Source organism: Populus trichocarpa, chromosome 1 (genome assembly GCF_000002775.5).
Source record: "Populus trichocarpa isolate Nisqually-1 chromosome 1, P.trichocarpa_v4.1, whole genome shotgun sequence".
NCBI classification, from domain to species: domain Eukaryota; kingdom Viridiplantae; phylum Streptophyta; class Magnoliopsida; order Malpighiales; family Salicaceae; genus Populus; species Populus trichocarpa.
The window spans coordinates 44,861,826-44,885,104 of record NC_037285.2 but is presented as its reverse complement, the minus strand read 5'-3'; the positions used below and the strand labels follow the sequence as shown (position 1 = coordinate 44,885,104).

The 23,279-nt window shown below is 32.9% G+C and overlaps 1 protein-coding gene and 1 long non-coding RNA gene across 2 annotated transcripts; one reads left to right on the top strand and one right to left on the bottom strand.

The window, feature by feature from the left end:
• Nucleotides 1-332: 332 nt before the first annotated feature.
• On the bottom strand, nucleotides 333-5,191 carry LOC18095931 (glucose-6-phosphate/phosphate translocator 1, chloroplastic). The gene is made up of 5 exons (XM_006370596.3): nucleotides 4,232-5,191; nucleotides 3,388-3,613; nucleotides 2,640-2,862; nucleotides 1,707-1,920; nucleotides 333-582 (listed from the first exon to the last, which is right to left on the bottom strand). Exons 1-5 carry the CDS (start codon nucleotides 4,733-4,735, stop codon nucleotides 571-573), a joined length of 1,179 nt encoding a protein of 392 aa, XP_006370658.2. The 5' UTR covers nucleotides 4,736-5,191; the 3' UTR covers nucleotides 333-570.
• Nucleotides 5,192-16,571: 11,380 nt separating this feature from the next.
• LOC112326520 (uncharacterized) lies at nucleotides 16,572-22,401 on the top strand. Its single transcript, XR_002980177.2, has 3 exons — nucleotides 16,572-16,823; nucleotides 20,699-20,750; nucleotides 21,924-22,401. It is a non-coding gene; the product is annotated as an uncharacterized LOC112326520 (long non-coding RNA).
• The last annotated feature ends 878 nt before the right edge of the window (nucleotides 22,402-23,279 follow it).

Here is a 23,279-nt window from a genome sequence, read left to right as displayed (position 1 = left end):
ACATAAAGAAATTTTCACAAGAATCTCATCGATGATGAAATCGAGAGGCTATCCAACAACTCTAGTTTTGCTGTTTAGCTTTATTTGGATATGATCGTTTTACACCACTTAGCACAGTTGATTACCAAGTCTATGGATAATATTTTGATCCAGAGTGCTAATAAGCTACAAGATCGATTAATATATCTAGCATTACTCTCTTTAAGTTTTGTTCAAGACAGTTGCTCCTAGACTTCATCCAACAATGAAAACCAAAGGATATGTTACCAAGAACCTTGCATCAGCTAGGGCATGAAGGGCTGTCTCCTTGAATTAAACAATGACGATTGAGATTTCATAAACAAAATTCTTCACTCATTCCAATTTCCATGTACTGCCAATTATTCTTGAAAAATATACAGAACTAAAACTACTAAATATATAATGACTTCCATTATTTGTCTTTTATTATCAACCGGCGGATAGTTATTGACACACCACCACCCTAATCTGAAGGTCTCCGGCTGTCGACATGCTTGTTCTCTCATCATATATTACATGAGGAGTTTAAAATTGCCAAGTCTGGTGCAATCACTGCTTAGCCTGCAAAAAACCAAAACAAATGATTAAATTACATAGATAAATCATGTTTACCAGTGGGTTAACAAGATTTAGAATCTTAAGCAGAGATCTCTTCCTCTGAAGGAAGAAACCAAGAATGTTCCAAGACAAAAACAGTAGGTGTACCTAGGAACAGATTGAAAACGTTGTGTCTTCACAAAGAGAAATAAATAATAGGAACCTACCTTACAAAATTCTTAATGTTAGGTAGGCATTCTGTATGGTCCAACCTAACTAACAGACAATGTTTAAGTCAACTAACTCCAAAAATATTACGTCACCTAGGCGATCAGCTTTCAAAATTGGTAGTTAACACCTAACCCCATCATTAACTTGTTCAAGTGCTTGCTTGCTGCAGTCAGTTGACGTCTCTACTGTCAGTGACTACCATGCTGCAAGATTAGATGATGAAAAGAAATGTGCAGGAATTACATTTCCTACCGCATCTAACAGTCAAACACAATCCCGTAAAATCTCGATCCATTTATTACCAATTTTACATAACTCTCAAAGTCACTATAGCACGCTGACTGAAGTTGTCGTAAAATTTCCCTTGAACTGAAGCTAATCATCACATTGTGCACGTGATGTAGGTAAAAGATCGATCTCCCATATCTGTAATTATCAGAGGAGAAGCACATGCCAGTTCCCTAAGTCTTGGATCAGGAGTTCAACTACCCTTGCATCTGATATTCAACTTTCTTTCGTATTCAAAAGCATTAACTGCCAAAGAGTAAGTTGAGATGAATTCGGTAGTGTGGTCCGGCTATATTGTATGTGTATTGTATATTTCTTAAGCAGGCGACTGATATTTCTGAAACTTATAGAGGATGCAGCTTTTTACGCTTAGGATGCAACATGAATACTCTCTCATGAGCCCGTGATAGTCGATACATCTTATTCCCACCGAAAGCATTTTCAGCTTTTCATTTGGCATCATTAACATTCAGACAATTGATAGGGGAAAAATGTATACAGATAAAATTTCAGTACGTTGCATACAGAATTGTCTCAAGGGCATGCATGTCTTTTTGAAGATCTCAGGGGTGAAAAAGGTGAATTATGAAGTGTCATGCTAAATTCATCAAGAGAAGCGGGAAAATTACCTGGGAATACAAGAAGGTTCCAAGGACAGCGATGGCCGCTCCAAGAGCATTGACAGGCTGGACGGGTGTGTGGAAAATGATAATGGATGAGACTATGACAGATATACGCTTCATGGTATTTCCAATGCTAAAGGTCAAGGGAGAGATCTCATCTAGGGACATGTATGACACTTGATTGTAAAGATGATAGAATACACTTTGTGCTGCAATCCACCTACAAGGCAAAATATGAGTCACATAAGCATTCGTTTAACAAAAAGCAACGGGAAAAGGTATAAATATCACCCCACAAACACATGCAGAAATCTGAAGTCGAATTCCAAAGAAGATGAAATACATGTTTTGGATTATTGTACAAGAAAATTAAAAGAAACTTGCAGTACATTGCAGTGAAATATTCACAAAAAGGTGGTCAATTCAAAAAAATATTCTTGTCAATAAAATGCAGGGCCGATTAATCGGAACAAAATGACCAGAATTCATTTCACTCATCAAGCATAAACCAAACAGGACCAAATTAGCGATTAAAGCCTTCAGATTGTGCTTGACATCTAGTACCAACTCGATTCAATATGTTGTACATCAGACATGACATGCACAAGTAAAATTAAAGCTATTTGATTAAAAGCAAGACTGCATAGAAATCTAATTGTGAGCCATCACATGGAATTTTACCAGGATGACTAAATTGTTTTGCAATATAAACGTTAAGTTTTTCATATAAAAAATACCAAAAGAACTCAACTTTCTTGACAACAAGAGACAAGAATACTAGGTGATCTTATTATTGGTCAATCAAACAAATTCTTGCAAATTTAATTTACATTATGATTTTTAAAAATTTCTACCATGTAAAAACAAATCCATGTGGATGAAAAGTGAGCACAGCCAACCAATACAAGGAAAACTGAGTTTGTAGTTGCCAGAAATTACCATACAAAATTCGGTCCAATTTCAGAGAGGGCTGTCTGCCAACCTGCAGCCCACATCTGTGGTCCCTCCACAGCGATAGCAAAAGGTGTGAGAATCAAGAGTGACAACATAGAGAGACAAGCATAGTAATTCATCCCACTAACAGACTTCCCCTTCATGCCCTTCTTTGAAAATATGTTGCGGAAAACAAAAGCCAAGTTGGAAATCATGGCCCCCATAAAACCTGAAACAGACAGCCAATCAAATTCATAATTCTGAAAACAATCCTTAAGAGCAAAATTATTGAAATCATGTTCTAAGCCCTGATAATTTCCTGTAATGACTGAAATACAAGGAAAATGCCAAACCCATGTCACATGACCTGCTAGAAACCAATCACCATAAAAAGAAAACACAGGCTGACAGCTTAACTCCAATACAATCAGAAACAAAGCGACAGAATTAATTTGAATGATAGGAACTCAGATCATAATTTTGGTTTGATTATCATGAAGAAAGAAAGGAAAAGTAAAGAGTGCATTGAATTTGTTTTTAAACAGCACAAATTTCGGCCAATCTTTTATTTAAATGGAATATAGCTGATTGAGTGTTGGCTTTTTTGCCATCTCAAATTCCATGTAATGAAAGCTCTGAGATCGAAACTGCTGTCTGGTTTTTTCCCCTACATCTTAGCAAAACTATAAACAAGTTGCAGAATATTTTAAGATAATCAAATCAAATTTCAACAAATGAAAAATAATATTCTTACCAATCATGTTGAAGTTGAGCTCAGTAACAGCAGCTAATGCACAACCACCAATGATCGGAACAAGGGACAGGTAAACTGATGAAGGGAAAGTCTCACCCAATATGAACCTTGATACCAATACGCTGAAAGCAGGCTCACCACTCTTAATGATATGGGTAAAGGAAACTGCAACCTTCGACATACTCACAGTTGCTGCTACATGCCCAATTGTATGTGCCACAGCAACCTTAAAGAGAAAATAATTATTAGTAAACACAGAGTTGCAAAAAAAAAAGAAAAAAATGAAAGCATATCATAACCAGATTACAAATCCAACGAACATCAAATTTTGTTTTGAAGACAAGAAATTTGGAAAAACAAAAATCTAGTATAAATTGCTAAAAGAATTCCAGACCTTGGAAATTTCCCTAATTTGAATTCTAGCATCAAAAGCCACCATAAATTGAACCAAATTCAAATACCATCCTGACCTGAAGTGCATTCTTAATTTGTATCCATTTGAAACCAGTAAAATTAAAACAGGCGATTTGAAACTTTACTTTCTCAGCTCTATCAGCAATCAAACAAGGGCTATTTTCATTTATCAGAATAAATAAATTAAAAAAAAAAAACAACATAAAAGCACGAATAACAAGCCATCATAATTTCCCTTCACTAATCTCTCAACTTTCCTCAGCAATCATACAAAGGGAAATTTTCTTAATACCCAAACCAAACTAAAAACATCACTTTCCCATGTTTTCCATCATTTTTTTTTTCTGACAAACCAAACAAAAACCTCACTTTCCCATCAATTCTCTCACCTTTCTATCAAACCAAACAAAACCCAGAAATAAAAACTTACAGGGAATAAAGTCTTCCAAAACTCAAAATCAGTCTTTGGTGTCTCAGCAATCCGGGTAGCCCATGAGATAAACATCATCAGAGATCCACAAGCGAGAGAGAGTGTAGAAGTCAACCATGGATATGGAAAAGCATTCAAAACCTTCTTGTTGTAAATATTAAACACAACATTCAAAGCCCACCAAACAGCAAAGTAAATCCCAATCTTAACCTTTTTTGCAGCCTCTGATTTCACCTCAGGTGCCTCAATTGGCTCTGATCGATCAGCCTCATAGGCATTGCATGTGATCAAGCTCCTCTTTTGAGGCTTTGACAAAGCAAAAGACTCAACCTTTGACACATGCAAAGGCTTGGACATTGAAAGAACTGGTTTTGAACTCTTATTGCCATTAAGTGAAGGCAAAATCAAAGATCTTTGTATAGCCGACGGGTTTTTTCGGCGAAAAATAGTGTCAGATCCGTTGATTGTTGGCGTTATAACAGATTGCTTGACACTGCAAATCATGATGTAAAAATTTGATCGTTTGACTCAAAATCCAAAAGGGTCTAATGGGTTTATCTCGAAATCTCAAAAAACGAACTCAAAATCTAAATACCAATCCGTGAAGATCAAAGATCAAGAGAAAGTTTCAAAAACAACACAAACTCTAACAAACCAATGTCTTTATCTAAGACTCTTAAAATATCAACCAAAGGGTAAAAAGCTGTGAAACATAAAGATCTTGAAGGGTTATATAATTGTTTTTGAATAAAAAAATAAAATCACTGATTTATAATCTACGGAGAAACAGAAATATATTTTTTAAAATAGTGTGAAATAAAAAAAGAGTCTCTCTTTTTTTATTGGTGGTGGGTGGGTACAAAGAGAGGACAAGAGAAGAAGGTGGCTTTTAATTTACTTTCTCTGAAGTCTCAGTCCAAATAGAAATTCAAGACTGACGTTCGGCAACAATTCATGTGATCTCTTTTATACGTTTTAATGAATTTTCTTTCTTTTCAACAACTTTCCTCTTGGAAAAGGTAGATGGAAAAAAAAAAAAGAGTTTGGTGTCAATGGGGGCGGCAGATGTTACTGTGTGCAAAGATTTGTTGTTAGCAGAATGGGTTCCAAGGTTCTAACCAATCGAGCATTGCACAATGTACACGTGTTGACCATTTTGTGCTTGCGTGAAGCATGAACAAGAAGAGTTTGACATGGGCTCAAAAACTTTGACAAAGCAAAAGAAGAGATGACTTCTCCTAGATTTTCGATTCTCTTGAGTGTTCCATGTTCTCAGGATGGTCAAAGGATTTACATAATTTGTTTTTTACTAGATTGAGAGAATAGACCTAAGTCTCTACACAATACTTGTTGAATTAAGAGTTGATTTCTCTCGAATTTCTTAAATTTTGATTTGGATAAAAAAGGGAATGGTGATAAAAAAAATTATACCATATGATTATACAATCAGTATTATGCATAGAAAATGTGAACTCACACTAAAATTAATATGCTAAGTGACTCACCATTGTGAAAAGAAGTTCATCTACTGCTTTCTCCCGTATTGCAAGATGGTGGCTACCAAGGACTTTTTGGTAACGTTGAAGCTAAAGTAGATTTGGGTTGGAATTGAATTTTATGAGATGTTGGCTTGTGCAGTTGAACAAGTTTTTTTAATTTTTTAATTAATTTTTTAGATGTTTATGGATTTTTTTAATGTTTTGATATAAAAAATAAAAAAACATAAAAACAATATTTTAATATATTCTAAGTAAAAAATACTTTAAAAAATAATATCTATTAAATTAAGGTAGGATTTTTTTTTCTTCTCTTTTTTTTGTGTTTTTTTTGCATTATATTTGTTATTTTATTTTATTTTTAAAATTTTCTAGGATTTTTTTCATATGAGATCAATTTTATTGGATTTTAGTTAGATTTTTTTTTCAATTTTGTTATTCAATTTCAATTAAATTAATTTATTTGTTGTTGGATGATGAGTTTTGGAATAGGTTTTCTAGGTTAGGTGGAAATGTTTTTGAGTTAATTTATTTTTTTTATTGTTGTTGTTTATTTTTTTGGGTTATTTATTTGTCGTAAATTTATTTGAGTTGATTTTTTTTTAAGTAACTCAGTTTTTAAGTATTATTAAGTATCGATTTAAATTATAATTATTTTCTACATATGTTAAAATACAAACAAAAAATTTTGTGAGAAAATCTAAGAATTATGGTAGTGTATCACACCAGATGCAGGTGAGCGCACAGAAAAATTGAGGACGGCAGCTTCTATAAAATCCTCTTCATCAAAATCGACCTGTAGTCTCTTCTCCTTCACGTCGAAGAAATGGGAGTACTGATGCAATTTACAGGGCTAATGGCAGTAGTAAGAAATGAGTTAAAAAAAAGTTAATGCTATACAAGGAACAATGACACTTTCAATAGCAGAAGCAGAGTGGCATATCAGAGGATTTTGGCCTGCCACTTATCTGAGGCTTCTTCTTCTTCGCTCTCCGTTATTGACTCTATAATATAGTTGGGTTTATAATAAAGGGTGATTGTGAGCGGTTATCTGTTATAATTAAATGAAATTTTTTTTAAAATAGGTTATATAAATAGTTTAGCAGATATATTTATGGACTAGTGAGATAAATACAGGTTTAAAAAGAGATTTGGTCGTGCCAGATTAGAGTAATGACTCAAAATGACTATATCTTTTGATCTGACCGTTGGATTTAGATTTTGAAAATCTCACCCCGATACTTGTTTTGCAATTTTTATGATTTTCCTTGTTATATTTTGTTTTTATGTTATTTTTGAATTTTATACTTCCTTCTTTTGTAATTTTATATTTTTATTTTTGTTTTTTAATTAAGGTAAAATTTCTAGCATGTTTAAGATTTTATAAACCTTTTAAAAAGAAATTTTTTATTAGTTATTCTAGATAAAATAAAACCTACGACTTAAAAGTTTATATCAGCAGCTCTTTAATTTTACTCATTAAATATTTCCATATTCTTTCTTTGTTTTCCTGTCTTCAGCTTCCGCCTGTATCGCTTCAGCAATATTCATAATCATCCTCTTCAGAACTCCTTGAAATGATGAATCTAATTATGATATACTAAAGATTATTCAGATAACATGAAGGTACCGCATCAAGTGGATCAAACTCATCCGTGTCAGATGGCAAACCATAGTCCAAGATTGGCTAGCCAATAATAAAATAAAAAGATCATATCAGCCAACCATGGAATCCGCAGAGAAATTCATTAGCGACGTGCAAAGTCTTACCTCAAATATAAAGGGTTTCCAGGTTAGGAGAACTTTCAATAAACTTTTCTTGATCTTCACACCCAAAATGTTAGCAAAATTCAAGTTTCAAGCAGGTCAAGCTATTGAACTTAGGCTGTGGATAGCAGGATTTTAAGAGAGCCTTCAAAGAAGAAATGATTGAAATATCGGTTGCACTCTTCCTAGAATCCTTTATGATTTAAAAGCATATATAAAGTTTCTATACTTGTTGGAAGCATTGCATGATTACTAGGTGAATAAGCAAATTGTACGTTCCTAACCCAAAAATTGGAAGAACAGCAAAAGTATAAGAAGAAAAGAGTTAAGAGAGCTGACCTTCAGAAAACCAACATATATGTAAAGCGATTGAACTCATCTGATTCCTCTAGAAATTTTTGAGCCACTGGATTTTCATTATCATACATGGAGATATAACAACAGGATAATCCTCGCAATTTTCCCTGAGCTATGTCCACTGCCAATATGAGGTTTGGCAAGAGAATGCAGATTGACAAGTGAGTAACTTTCTGCTACAGAATTGCTGTCAGAAAAGAATTGAGAAGGAGAAACTTGAGACATGGGAAGAAAACATCAGCGGGTACATCCAGAACAATATTAGAACCCAATTTTAAAACCACCAGTGTTTTCCAAGCAGAATATACAGGAGGCGTGGCACTGAAGTTTTTATGTTGATCCATAAATCCAGCTCTTGAATGTAATGGCCTAGTGCAGAACATATCCATGAATTAATCCTTGAAGAATCGATAGCTTGATTTCATTTCAGGCGGTATTTATCCATGCGTGATTTATTACATTGAAACATCATCTGATCCACGAAATTCATGAAACTCTGCTCTATTTCTTTAACCCATTTTTGGATGGATGCAAGAACATTGAATCATCAAAATCAAGGCTAGGAACTGGAACGAAAAGAACTTTCCACCTGGAATATACTGCATCTTTTGTTGGAAGGAATGATAACATATGGGAAAGAATCGTCAGGTAGATCACTTATCCTATCTACGCTGGCCTTTAGTCGCTCTTGCTTAGTCATTGAGAAGATAAGATCCGTACGTATGCCGGTAGCTAATCAAGCACTGATGTATGCAGGAATAGTTAACAACTCACTAATTCGTTGTAGCTCAATGAAGCAAACAAGTGTTGAAGCCATTGAACAATGGAGATTACTGACGCCATAGTTGCCTGTACCTCTCTTGGTCCGATCCTGCTACAAAAGAAAGAGAGTCAGTAGATATGCAAATAATGATACACATGAAAGACAGCACATGCAAAAGCTAAAAACCAAGCTTTTGCTTTCATCGGTAACAGCACCTTTCTAATTTAAGCATAGAAGCACTTGCATGAACTCAATCTAACCCACTCTTCAGGAACTGAATCTGAAAGTACCAATCCTTATCATAAATGCTTTATAGTAGTTTTGCCCAAAGCATCAAAGAAAAATGGGGAACACAGTATGATTACCCTTACTAGTCGTAGATAATAAATTCCTGAAAACTCAAGTAAGAGATTGTACATTATGTCCCAAATTAGCTATGAATGGGTAGTCATGGAGATAATCAAGACACTCTTAAAATATGACTAGTTACTGATTTCTCTGCCACAACAGATACTTTAGCCCTCGCACAACCAATCTTTCAACAACTTATGAAAAAAATACAGTTCCTCACCTAGGCAGTGTTGAAAAATCAACAAGCTAGAGAAAATTCACCTCCATGAATCTCAGCTCCTTAGTTAAGTTGTTGCATCTCTCCACTCACCTCCACGATAGCGGGCCCCACCTAGTGTTCGTAGACGATTACACTATTGATTAGTACTTAAAAATGCATTTTTATCAAGGTTTTTATATCATCATTTTGCACTTGAAGTATCAATAACTCCTTAACTAAAGCATGTTTTATAATAACAAGTCTGATACTATAAGATACCTTTAATTTATAGTAAATGTTCATCTTAAATGCAGGCCTATCACATAAATCAAAGGATTGATTGATGAGTTTAACTACTGAAATTGAGAAGACAAAGAGAGGGTTAAGCTTAGAAAAGAGATGCTAATTCAGTCCAAACTGGAACACTATTCAGTCATTGGGTAATATTTGGAGCTATAGATCTTGGATTTCAATTTGGTTTATATGGTTAGAAAGCTAAGACATAGGCCTAAAACATTCATAAGGAATGCAAGACTCAATTATGCTGTTTGGAAGTCCAAATCTTAGCAACAACGGAGAAGTTGGAATCTATCCTGCAACCCAGACACTGTTCAGCCCATATCTCGAGTTCTAGAAGTCCAAATGCACCGAATTGTTTTTTGTTGGAAAGCTGAGATAATTTTTTAGAACTTTCATGAGAAAGTCTGTTCAAAGTTTGACATAAGCAATGATGTTTTGTTTAGACAAGAAGATAAGGATTGTCACCAAGTCAAGATGTGGCCACCCACTTAACAATTAGTCATCAAATCAATAGTTCCAATTTTTGACCTATAAAAGAAGGCATTTGCCATGCATTTAGGCATCTTGATTTTCAGATTAAGATCATGTTCTTGCTCTCTTTCTTTATATTTTTGTAATGCTTAAGTTTTGCTTTTATTAATATCTTGTTTATGCCTTTCATTTTCTTTCCTTTACTTAGTTAACTTATATCTTATTTATGTTCTTATCTTGTTTATTTATGTTTCTCTCTTTCATTATGTTTAGTTAAGTTTATTATGTCAAGGTGAAAAGGTTACACTAATGGTATAAGAATAAGTATAGTATAAACTCAGCATGGACTTTAATGTTTGATACTAACATGTTTTGTATTTGTTATCTTGTTCATTTTTAATACTTTGTTTGTTAAATGGTTAATCTAGATTTATGTTGTATAACCCTTGATACAACAAATACTTGGTACTTTCATAGCCCAACCGTATGGTATAACCGACACCTGTGCGATGAAAGAAACTTGATTTGTTGTTAACATAAGTTATAATCATGAATACCTGACAACATTTACAAGTATTAGCATTATTTGAATAAGATAACTAATGTAATCATGTTAACAATTTATAATCCGATTGGAACCTTCTTTGTGTGTGGTTTCTAGTTGGGTAATAAAAAGAGTTTCTACTATACTTGTTTGAAATACCATTAGTGGATCCTCTAACCTTGACATTTGTTTTTATTATTGTTTAATCCTCACATTAATCTTACATCTCAAAACTCTCTTCAACTTCTTGTTGTTGTTGTTGTTGTTGTTATTATTATTTATAATTTATATAGTTAACCTCCCTATGGTTCGACCCCGGTCTTGCCGGGTTATTTATTACTTCGACACTCTTACACTTGGGAGAAGACATTAAATCTTTTGGTCGTGTCAACTATCCAAAAAAATACAGAAAAAATGATTCAATAGAGGGTCTTTAATCTTAGGGGTCATCGAGCCATTCCAAGGAGCATACACGCCCTCATGATGTTCGGGCGTGAAGTGGTTTTTCTAGGTGTGCATCTGGGTAGCGCATGAAAGAGGCTGTCTGTCTATCATGTCATTCTACACCAGAGACATCAAGTTCCTCTAAGCTCGATAGGTGTAAAAGTGGCAAATGACTAAAAGAAGAATTCATCCATAAGGATGTCTACACTCCTTATTAGATTGGAGATTCTTCGCTATCCAGACGTGTGCTGAACACCTGCACACCTAAAGATTACATCGCCACTAAAATGACCCTGGATAATTATAATAGGCTTACAAATCCCAGGGAACATGTACAAAATGTGCACAATAGTCTGGAGCTAGTCATTCAAGACAACCACGCTATGTGCAAGATCCTCCTTACGACCTTCAGAGGTTCAGTAAGAGCTTGGTACAACAACCTGGAACCAGGTTCAGTCTCTAGCTTCAGTGACCTCTATGCCAAACTGGTAACACATTTCAATACAAGTATTCTAGCTAAAAAGAGTTCCACTAAACTCTTTGGAATCAACTAAGCGAAGGACGAGTCTACAAGGACATACCTCAAAAGATTCAACGAGAAAATGCTTAAAGTTGAAGACTTAATCAAATGGTAGCTTCAGAAGCCCTTATCAGTGGAATGAGGGTAAAAACCTTGTGGAGGGAGTTATAAGCTCTACCATATAGAAGATTACTAAAGGTGAAGCAAACCACAAAGAGCCATATTCGGGTTGAGGAGGAAAGTATACTGCATTATGGCCCTTCTTGTTTTACTAGGGGAAAACAGCCAGAAAGGTCCCCCAAACGAGGTCGCTCTCCCAAACGAGACCGTTCTCCTAGAAGATACAACAATCTCAAGAAGAATCAGAAGAAACTATTTAGGGAATGTCTGGGTTATTATGAAGCACGTGCTTCTCTATTCAACTTCTCCCTCATTGAAGTCCTTACAACCATCCAAGGAAAAAAGTTTTTCAGATATCATTCACCTATGAAGTCTTATCCCAGTACATGCATATCTAAAAAGTACCACTTTTTTTCATAAATACAAGAGACATGACACATATGACTACTGAAGAAAGAAATTGAAAGACTGATAGCTAAGGTCTACCTTCATTAGTTTCTAAAGAAGGATTTTTGTCCTGAGTATAATAGAGAAGACCCAGGTCAACCCGCTATAGCTTTACTTGAAATCAATGTAATCTTAGAGGGAACCTCTGCTAGGGGGGATTCTAACAATGGAAAGAGGAAGTATGGGAAAACAAGTCCTCAAAATTGTTAGATCGCTGGTTCAATGGCACGAGTTAATAGTCTTCACTCCTGAAGATGGAAAAGGAGTGACTTTTCCATATGAGGATGTTCTCATCATTTTCACTATTATCTCTAATCACATAGTATATCAATTACTAGTAGATGATGACAGTGCAGTTAACATCATTTCCGTAAAAATTATGGTCCAAATAGGAATCCCCTTTTCAAAACTGACGCCGATAAAAACTCCCTTCATGGTATTGAGGGTTAGGGCATACCTGTAAAAGGTGCCTTAGAATTACCTGTTGTAATGGGCATCATTCCAAAATATGTTTCACTCCAGCAAAACTTCATAGTGATTGATATGACATTGGCTTATAATGTCATTTTAGGAAGGCCCTTTCTATATTAAATCAACATTGTCATTAGTACCCGGTACTTGGCTTTGAAGTTCCTAACTCAGAAGGGAGTAGCCACATTACAGGGAGATCAGACAACCTCAAGACAATGTGCCACTACTTGCTTGAAGGGCAATAAAGTGCTGATATCAGACTAAAAAGGATCCTTGTAGGAAAAAATATAACTCAAAACTAAGGCTAATGAGAAATTGAAGGATGTTTGTTTTGAGGGGGGGGGGGGGAGATGAATAAGCAATCACTAAAATGGGATCCGCCTTAACACTATCACAATAGCAATCATTAATGGAGCTCTTGCAGATTTAAAAGTTGAATTTCATAACAGATGCATCAAAGATGCCAAACATCAGTCCAAAAATAGCTACCCACCAGTTGAGGGTAGATCCAATTACACATCTAGTTTGCCAGGAAAAAAAAAGAAATTTTAGGGGATAAAGACAGAAGGCTATAACTCAAAAAGTAAATAAACTTCTGGCCGTTGACTTTATTAGAGAGGTGTTGTACTTGAACTGGTTTGCAAATGTTGTTATGGTCAAGAAAAGTAACGACAAGTGGCAGATGTGTGTGAAATTCACTAACTTAAACAAAGCCTACCCAAAAGACAATTATCCAATCTTAAGAATTGATCGTCCGGTAGACGCTATGATGACTTTTGAATTCTTGAGCCTTTTGGATTCCAACTCAGGACACCATTAAATCCCTATACATCTCGAAGATGAGGAGAAACTAACTTTTATAATTGAATCCAGTACTTATTTTTACAGAGCTATACCTTTCGGATTGAAGAATGCAGGGGCAACATATTAACAAACAGTTAATTGGATATTTAACAATCAATTGGGGAATTCTTGTTTCTTATCAGTAAAAAAGGGATGGAGTCGCCACCTAGTATTTGGTCACTAGAAACCCTAACTGATCTCATAGTCTGGATAAGAGAATTGGTTGTGTATAGGGAGGATGTATCATCTCTAGTACACCTTACCTAAGGTAATCTATAATATTTGTTTGTCTGATATAAACTAAGGTATTGTTATGTTTTCTAGTTGTTGGTCTATCTAAGGTTTAAGAAAAGTCCTTATTGGTAAGGAGGTCCTTATCTTATTAGGTTAAAGTATAGTCATTATAGAGTCAAAACATATTTTTGTATTTTTTTGTTTTAATATAAGAAATAACAAAATAAGTTTTTGGGTATTTTTAAAATGTAGGCCAAGTTCTCATGACTTTAATAAACTGGTTCATAAATCTAAAAATACATGTAAAAAAATAATAAAAAAGACTATTTTTGTGATTTTTTAATATACTAAAATATGCAAATATAATTTATTTTTTAGAGACTTGGCCATATGCATTAAAAGTAAATTGATAATTTTTGTCATAATAACTCAATCAATCACAAATCATCATCAAACAGTGCTAAAACCACACACATAATTAATATTTGGTCCCTAAAACTAAGAATTTATCAAATAAATGGTTTGGAGTTAGGAATTGACATTCCAAGGTTGTTGTGGTTGTCTAGGGATTGTTGGAAACCTTCCAAGGCTGCTAGGTAATCCCGGTAGCTCGTGGAATCACACAACACTGCCATTGTTGACATGTGGGATCACACATTGTCTCTACTGAAGGAGGAGCACCTGTTGAATTTGAAACCAGACCCAAGGCATTGGGTTTTATCATCATCCATGTCCAAAGTGCGTGGACATAATGGGCAGCCAAGTCTAAAGTAATATGGGTCTGACATGTTTGCTAAACCTAAGTTAAAGTGTGTCAGGCATGTTTATTAGACCCAAATGCCTAGCTTACCAGGTCCACAAGTGCCTTACCTGGTTCTTTTATATATATATATATTTTTTTTCCAATTTTTAAGTTTTTTTTTAAAATAATGCATTATTTGTGTATATTTTTCAAATAAATTTTTGGTTTATGTTTAAGTAAGTATGATTCATCTGTGGTTTTTTCTTAATTTATATAGATTAATTTTTTTAATATTGATTTTTTTATAAGATTTTTCATATGTGCAGCTTTGTATTGTTTTTTTTTTTAAATTATTGTTCAATAAATTTTATGTGTTATGTGTAACCTTGTGTTTTTTTTTTTAAATTGTTGTTCAATAAATTTTATATGTGTGTCGATTTTTATTACAAATTTTATGTGTTTTTCTATTACAAATTTATTTTGACAAGGGAATTTATTAAACATGACAAGGTAAATTACCTATGTTGCGATATTAGATATCTTGATCTTCATTTTTTGCTAGGCTGTTTAATTAGATGCATGTATAAGTTTTTTTATTTACATGTAGGAGTTTTTATATGTGTGTGTGTGTGTGTGTGTGAAGAATCTGGTGGAGGAAACTATTTGGCCAATGCTTGTCCAAAAAAAGTTTAAAGGCTTTAGGCGCTCCTAGGTTGTTTTCTTTTAGGAAAAAAAATTACCTTCTAAGGTGAGTGTTTAAAATATGTATCATACTCATTTTATACATTAGATCCAAACAAATAGATAGATACATTAAATATTTTTGCAAACACTTAACTAAGTTATTTAGGTCTTTGCAATAACAAGGAGTTGACAAGCATTTGTTGCTCTTTACTTGCTAACAGTTGTTGGGACTTCACTTTTCACTCAAAACTTAGGTTTTCATACTCTTTTTGTTCATCGTGCCAATTTTTATTTTGAGTTGCTCAAACAATATCTATATTAGATTGATGTCCCTTTATATTTAACAATTTGATTCTTATATGAAATTCAAGACAATTTAAGTAAGTTTTTTACATGTTACTTATCCGTTGCTTCCAAATCATATACCTTTTAATGCTACCAACTCTTGATTGCATGCTTAGAAAGTGCTTTTTTTCTTTCAATTGTCCCACAATTAAAAGCAGCGTGCGTTTTCAAAAGTAGCCCGCGACAATGCGTAGATAACCTAACTAGTCCTTATCTAATTAAAGATAGACCCCAAACCGCTACCACAATCCCAAACACACCTGTCACATCAAAGTCTTTTGAACTCTTTAATAGTACATGATAGCATAAGAGTTGAATCTATATTATTTGAACCTTATTATTTTCAATTAAGTCCTTCTTTTAATAAGATTAGGGTGTCAAGTGATATATTAGTATATTTCTTTAAAAAATCAACACTAATTAAAATTTTAAATTTGATATGCATCAAGAAAATGAATATATTATTTATTTTTTAAAAAAGTTACACAACTTTTTTATTTTAGTTCTAGGATATGAATTTTCTAAATTCTATTTCAATCAATTAAAAAACAACGATACCAAGTTGAAAAAATAAAATGTTATAAAAATAATTGAAAATTTGGACTAAACATTTATAATGGATATAAAATGTGTTACTATTCTTATTTAAACCCTATAGGAACAATATAAATAAAAATTATTATAACTACTACAATAACACATAAACAAGATTATAATAACATAATTAAATTATCAAACAATTCATTACATAAAATAATAAAATAATCAAAATTATTTCAAATCCAAAAAAATTAATTTAAAGAAAAAAAATTCAAATTTCATAAAAAACAGGTTGAATCGCAAGCCCAAACCAACTTATAATACTTTCATTATAAGAACAAAAAATGTTTTTATTGTTATCATCTTCCTATGATAGAAGTATCTAAAACTCTACAGGGTAATATAGAAAATTGAAGGCTTTATGGCATCTTACATGCCTTAAATTGGTTTTGTACATGCAGCAGTAGTGTTTTCGCTTACCCATGAAGCCATTGGCCTGCATGCACCCAAAAAAAAAAAAAAAAATTGAAATGAGAATCTCTCTATAGCCTGCAAATGTTGATGTCATTAGCTTACTCCATAAGTAAAACCAAATTTAAAGCAAGGAATGTCTTTTTTTTTCCTTTCTTTTCTTTATGGGCAAATCATATTCCTTGAGTGGGATATATATAGGGACAATCATATAGCTCGAGTTTCATCCTTTGAAGTGGCAGAGAGTGTTCTTCATTTAATTAATTGTTGTCTTCTTAATTTTCAGTCCTTTCGTTTTCTTCCCCTAATCATCATTTTCCAAAAAAAGAAAAGAAAAAAAAAGCCTTGAGAGATCATAATTATAGTAACACTACATACATTAAGGATTATATTTGTGGTTGCAATCGATTGATAGAGAGGTTGTGGGTGTCTAAGTGATCGTGATTCTTCCATTCGTTCCTGTCTCTACGTACTACAAACAAGGTGTGTATTTCTACTAATTCTTGTGTTATTTGTTATTGTCTTTATATTATATTATTATGTGTTCATGAAGAAAGAAAGTGAAATATTTTTTCAATTTAATCTCCATTTATCCTACTAGACTCACTCAATTTCTGTATGCAAGTTTTTATCGAAGTCTATCTCGTTGTAGGGTTAAAAGTTGGACCCGGCCCCTTAAATTTTTAACCTTATTTTTCTATTTTAATAAAAATAAAAATGTTTAGATTTTTATTATAATGAACATTCTAATTAACTATAATGTTTGGATTTAATAGTGCATGGCTAGCTTTCACCACCATAATTTGATCTTGACACCATCATTCGTTTTTATTATTATATCACTTATGGTTTTCTTTTTTTACTGGAAAGCCCAATAATCCGCGAAATTCATAGTAATAACAGACCTTCCCTTTTGCCAACACTAGACCTTCCCTTTTCACGTTTGCGGTGTCTCAACAAATATGCGTCCACTCTCGTATGATATTGGAAAACGAGGGAGACACGAATTTTTTGTTTTTTATTAGTGTAAAGAGAGAATAGTAGTCGCTACCTAGTATTTTGATCACTAGAAACCCTAATTTGTCTCAGAGATCGGGCTCGTGGACTGGTTGCGTAAAGAGAAGATATTAACACTCTAAATACGCCTTACTTAAGGTAAGCTGGATTGTTTAATTGTCTAATAAATGCTAAGATATTATTGTGTTTTCTAATTGTTGGTCTGTCTAAAGTTTAAGATAAGTCATTCTCAATAAGGAGATTCTTATTTTATTGGGTAAAACCTGACCGTTCTAATGTCTATACATAAAAGAACTACTTTTTTAATATTGGAAATACATCTTACTTATAAATTCATAATCCTAGATATTAAAAGAAAACAAAATAAGTTTTTTTAGTATTTTTAAAATATTAGCATAGTTCTCATGACTTTAATAAAATGGTTATTAAAGTCTATAATGCATGCTAAAACATATTTTTTGAATTTTTATTGTATGAAAATACGATATAATTTTTTTTAATCTTTGAGAGACTTGGTCGTATGCATGTAAAGAAGACATTTTCTTAAAGTTTTCACAATATTTCGGAGAAAATTAGGTATTTTAATACCGGATTCGTATTTTTACAGTATAAAATTCAAACCAATATTAAGCAAAGTTGATAGAAAAATACGCACGAAAATCATAAAATTTGAAAGGATTTTTGAAAAAAAAAATTATATATTTTTTTGGACAGGGTCGGACCCGGCCCAACCATTTTTATTTGGGCCGGACCTGCCGGACTAGGTCCGGCTCAGTGAAAAGTGAGAAAACTCTCCATTGTTCACTTTACAAAACAGTGGAGACTGCGACAAATGACGCAGAAGAAGAAGGAGGAGGATGAGGCTGACATGGCGGTGGTGGTGTTGTCGTTGATGGTGGCTCAAAGTGGCGATGTTGTGGCGTCAGGCGGTGGTTCCTCCTTTTTCCTCTTCTGTTTCTCGGTGTTTTTTCTTCTTTATGTTTTCCTTTATCTGTTTCGTTTTGTTTTTGCTTTGGTTTTTCTTATGTTCTTCTTTCACTCTCCTCTCTATGTTTGTTTTATTTTGTTCTTCTTGCCTCCAGTCTTTTTTTCTATCTCCCACCAATTCTCTCCTCTATGTTCGTCTCTGTTGTTTTCCTCTCTATTCCCCTTCTTTCACCTCCCTTCCCCTCCTCTGTTTCCTCCTTCAAAACTGTCTTGTTCATTCCCCTCTCTATAACCTCACTTGTTTTTTCCCTCCCTCTCACCGCCTGTTGAACGGGGTATTTATAGGGCCAGGGGGAGCGGGAGCTACCCTACCCCTGTACAGTCACGAGGATAGGGTAGGGTGGCTGAGGCGGCCTTTGTGCAGTCGCCCAGAGCCACCATCAACGACAACACCATGAGGGTCAGTAGGGAGAGAGAGGGAGAGGGAAAACGTAGGGGAACAAAACTTCTTCTTCCCCTACTGAGCGTCTTGGGGAAGAAGAAGCATAGTGTCGTTCAAAACAACACTATTTTGCGCTTTTTTTTTTAATGAATAGCGCATGAAACGACGTCGTTTTGTACAAAACGTGGCGTTTCATTTAAAAGAAAAAGACGTCAAAAACATGTCAAATTCCAAATCAGTCCTCAGTTTGTGATTTGTTCAATCAAGTCCTCAATTGCAATTTTGATTTTAAGAAACAATTCAATTGCGTCCCTGCCAAAAATCGAATGTCAGCCCTAAAGTTGGCCGCCTTTTTTATTTCGGTCCTTGGTCTCTGATTTATGCAATTTGACCCTCAATTAATCAATGAACTTTTAATTTGGCCCTTGATTCAAACAATTTCATTCCCTCTATTCACTAGCCTTTTCTAGTTTGGTCCTTGATTTTAGATTTCTTCAATCAAGTTTCTAATTGACCATCAAACTTCAATATTTATGCAATTAAGCCTCTGATTTGACCAAATTAACTCTTAAAAATTATAATTTGACTCCTGAACTTTAATTTCTTCCATTTAAAACCCAAATTGACTTAAAAATTAATTTTTATTGCAATCAAACCCTCTATAAATTCAATTAAACCTTCAATAAAATTTAATTGAGTCCATAAACATCTGATTTTGAATTTAATTTCTTCCAATTAAAGTCCAAATTGACTTAAAAATCAATTTTTATTGCAATCAAACCCTCCATAGATTCAATTAAACCTTCAATAAAATTTAATTGAGTTCATAAACATCTAATTTTGGATTTTTTTAAAATTGAATTTTTTTTGTCAACAGGGCTCTTGTCAGTAACAAATATACTGTCAAATTTCAATCTTTGTATTTATGAACTTCCTTAACCAATTTTCAGCCATTTTCTAGGCGCTCTGACATCCTCTTCTCACTGCAATAATATTTTTTTTGGATTTCTTTTGAATATATATTTTTTTATTTTTGTTTTGGAAGAGAAAATGTGAATTTGGGGAATAACCCAAAAAATGAGTTATGACAATGAGGCCGAGATAACCTCAAAGAAAGCAAAATGAAATAAATTATAAAGCCTAATTTTTAGTCAACCCAATATTTAAGGATAAAATTGAAAAACAAACATTCAATTGAAAAGGGATAAAAAAACCATAAGGCAACTGGGCTAACCTGCGACCAAAATCATGAGACCATAATAAACCCTAAGAAAGCAAATAAAAAAAATTATAAAGCTCAATTCCCATTCAACCCAATATTGAAGTAATAAAATGAAAAAATTCAATTAAAAAAAAATCTCGGGTCAACCTATCAAACCTAAGTCTTAAGACCGAGATAAATCCATAAAAAAAAAAATTATGAAGTCAAATTCCCAATAAATCCAATATTGAATGATGAAATAAAAAAATATTCAATTCAAAAAGGACAAAAAAAACTCAAGTCAAATCCATATAGAATAACTATTTATTATGTCTTGTTTAGTGTACTTTTATCTAGTTTACCAAATACACTTCTAGGTTGGAGTTACTCTACTCAAGTTGCAACAATTTATTATTATTATTATTATTATAAATTTCATGTTTGATTTGAAAGGTTGATTTCTTTTTGTTATAAATATGTTTTATATATGATGATATTTGTTTTTGCTCATCCATTCATGAAGCCTTTAACCTTCTATGATAATATAAGAAAAAAAAAAGAAACTTGATCAAAGGCAAGTTACAATTAGATGCTAGCTCGAGTTTGGTCGTTGCAAGTGGGAGAGAGGTTCCTTACTTCAATTAATTATTTACTTATTTTGAAGACTTTTCTTTTTATTCTATAAAAAAACTTCTTTTTTGAGAGACCATAGATATAGTTTCATGCATAACTCAACTCATTAGATTAATTATATTTATGTCATCTATGCAGGTGTTTAACTGATCATTGTGAATTTCTCCTTCGTTTATCTCTTTACTATCAAGTAAGTTCTTGTACATATTCTTCTTTTATTTGTTTATTAATGTTTTTATGATACGCATACAACCTTAATTTATATGTCATGAAATTGCATTATTCATAGAAATTGCCTCTTTAACTCACAAGTCTTTGTGATGCTAATATAAATACATCTAGACTATAATGTTTTAGGGTCATTTAGGTTTTGAGTGAAGATTACTTGAAGAATAATTCTTCTTTTTAGGATTTGATAAGCTCTTTGTGGCTCGGTTGTCACAAATCACTAGTTGTTCAATTATTTGATCTTACCATAATCCACATGAATTACCAAATTAGAAATCTCATAAACCATTTCAGGATTGAAGGTTTGATAAACCTTGAGTGCTAGCTCTTTTCTAACTCTCTATTAACTCTTTAATAAATATCATTATCAGAGTTATGAGTAACATCATTGTATTTATAGGAAAAACCTAACTGTAACTATGTCAAAATATCACATGTTTTATTTCAATACAACTTTTAATTTTTTTACAATTAAGTCCATACTTGATTTTTTCAAGCCCGCAATTGCAATCCCTTATATAAATTACATTCTAGTCCCTTAATTTTTAGAAACTTATTCATAGTCAAGTCAAACTTGATTTTAATTTCTAGTTGTTCCTAATATGTTAACCCAATTATAAATTATAATCCTAATTAAAATATGATTATATATATTAAATAACTTAATTTATCATCAATCTAATAATTGATTAAAATATATTTGAAGGTGCAATCTGTCATGATCTTTAACATATTAAAAAAGGTTATTTGTGGTTTGAGTTGACCTTTCAACATCTTGTTTATCAATATAACTAATATTCTTTCATTTGTATTGTTTTGATATAGACATTTGATCATAAAGTGCATTTGTACTGATAAATCATATCAATTTTCATCACGATAGTCATTGATTATTTGAATAAGATTTGAAATTCTTTCCAAATATCATTCTACCTTACATAAGGATTTCATAATCAATACTATTTGACAACACATGTAATATTTTATAGTTTTTATGGTGATGAATCCTTTCTTGATCACTCAAATACCTTCATAAAGTTTCTATTATATCCAATGCCTGATCATTTTTTACATTTGATTAAAGAAACGTGTAGTGAAGATTGAAATATAGTATTTTCTATATAAAATAATTTAGTTATCTCAAGTCTAAGTGATGTGATCCAAGCACCAAAGGATCCATTAGAGGTTCCGGTTGGTCCACTTACAAGGCTTAGAGTTAAGAGCTTCAAAGAGGTTTTCAATGGACTTCTTCAAGATATATGGGTCAAGGTGGATTTCAAGAGGATATTAAATAATGAGGAGCAAGCCGTGATTAATCTGATTCATGTTCAAGAAGGGCTTGTTGGTGGAACCAAGACCATTACACAAGGATTGGGAGAAAAAGACTAGATTCGGTCAGTTTGACCTTTCACTACCTTTTGTTTTATCATAAATGGAGCTACAGGTCGAATGTTTAGGTGATTCTAGTTGGGACGGAAACTAGACTTCCATACCTTTCCAACTGTTCATGACACGCCTTTAAATTCTTTAAGATAAGAGAGAACCATCCATGTGAATTTGGGATTTGCTGCTACCAGACAGAATGCGAGAATAACCGAACTTTTCTTATTAAATTAGTTGAGCAATTAAAGTTTCTTTATTTTATGAGGAAACACTTGTTTGATTTTCAGACTTGTTTATTTTATTTATTTTAATTAGTTTGGGCTAGTTTTAACTTGGGTTGATTATTATTTAAATTGTGTTTATATGTGACCCATTAGGGAAACTAGGGTTTTTGGCTTGGGGTATAAATACTCTTGAGAATAATTTTCAGCACACTTTGTTTTTTGGCTAATAATATTCTGGTTTTTGCAGACCTTTAGTTGTCAATTTTGGTTCTTGATTGAACTTTTAACTCTTCAAAGAATTGACAAATCTTTGTTGTGAATTTATACTCCTTTTGCTCGTCTCCAGGTGTAGGTGTTGTGATTGAGTTGGTTTATAGTCTTGCTGCCTTGGAGCAAGTCTTTCATTGTGATAAACTCATCCTATTTTCAGCAAAAACTTGGATTAGATAGATTTTGGGTTTGCGAATTCCATTCAATTCTGCCAGGGTTTGCATCACTAAAAATCACTTTCAAAATTGTCAAAAGAGTCTTTTCATATACACAAGTAATCTCTTCATATGGAATCTTTGTGCAATCAATATACTTATCATTAAACAAACACCTAAATATTTGTTTCAAATATACGTTATATCACAACCTATAAGAATAACTATTTTCTTTTATAAAAGAATCTAATGGTCAACAATCTCTTATTTGTTTATGATAACAATAAATATGTAACTTAGATATAAAAATATGTCTCCCCCTATCTTTTGTAATGTATTAGGCGATTCTTCATCCCTGAATTCCATGTACTAGACATAACTTCAATTTCATCATCACTACTAGCCTCTTGCTCTTCTTTCGCATCACCATGCTTTTTTTTTTCTAGTATGTACTCTTAC

Coding starts and splice junctions, on each gene's coding strand:
- LOC18095931 (XM_006370596.3), bottom strand. CDS start 4,735: ATGATTTGCAGTGTCAAGCAATCTGTTATAACGCCAACAATCAACGGA. Junction 3,614..4,231: donor TTTGGAAGACTTTATTCCCT/GTAAGTTTTTAT, acceptor TTTCTCTTTAAG/GTTGCTGTGGCACATACAAT. Junction 2,863..3,387: donor GCTCAACTTCAACATGATTG/GTAAGAATATTA, acceptor TGTCTGTTTCAG/GTTTTATGGGGGCCATGATT.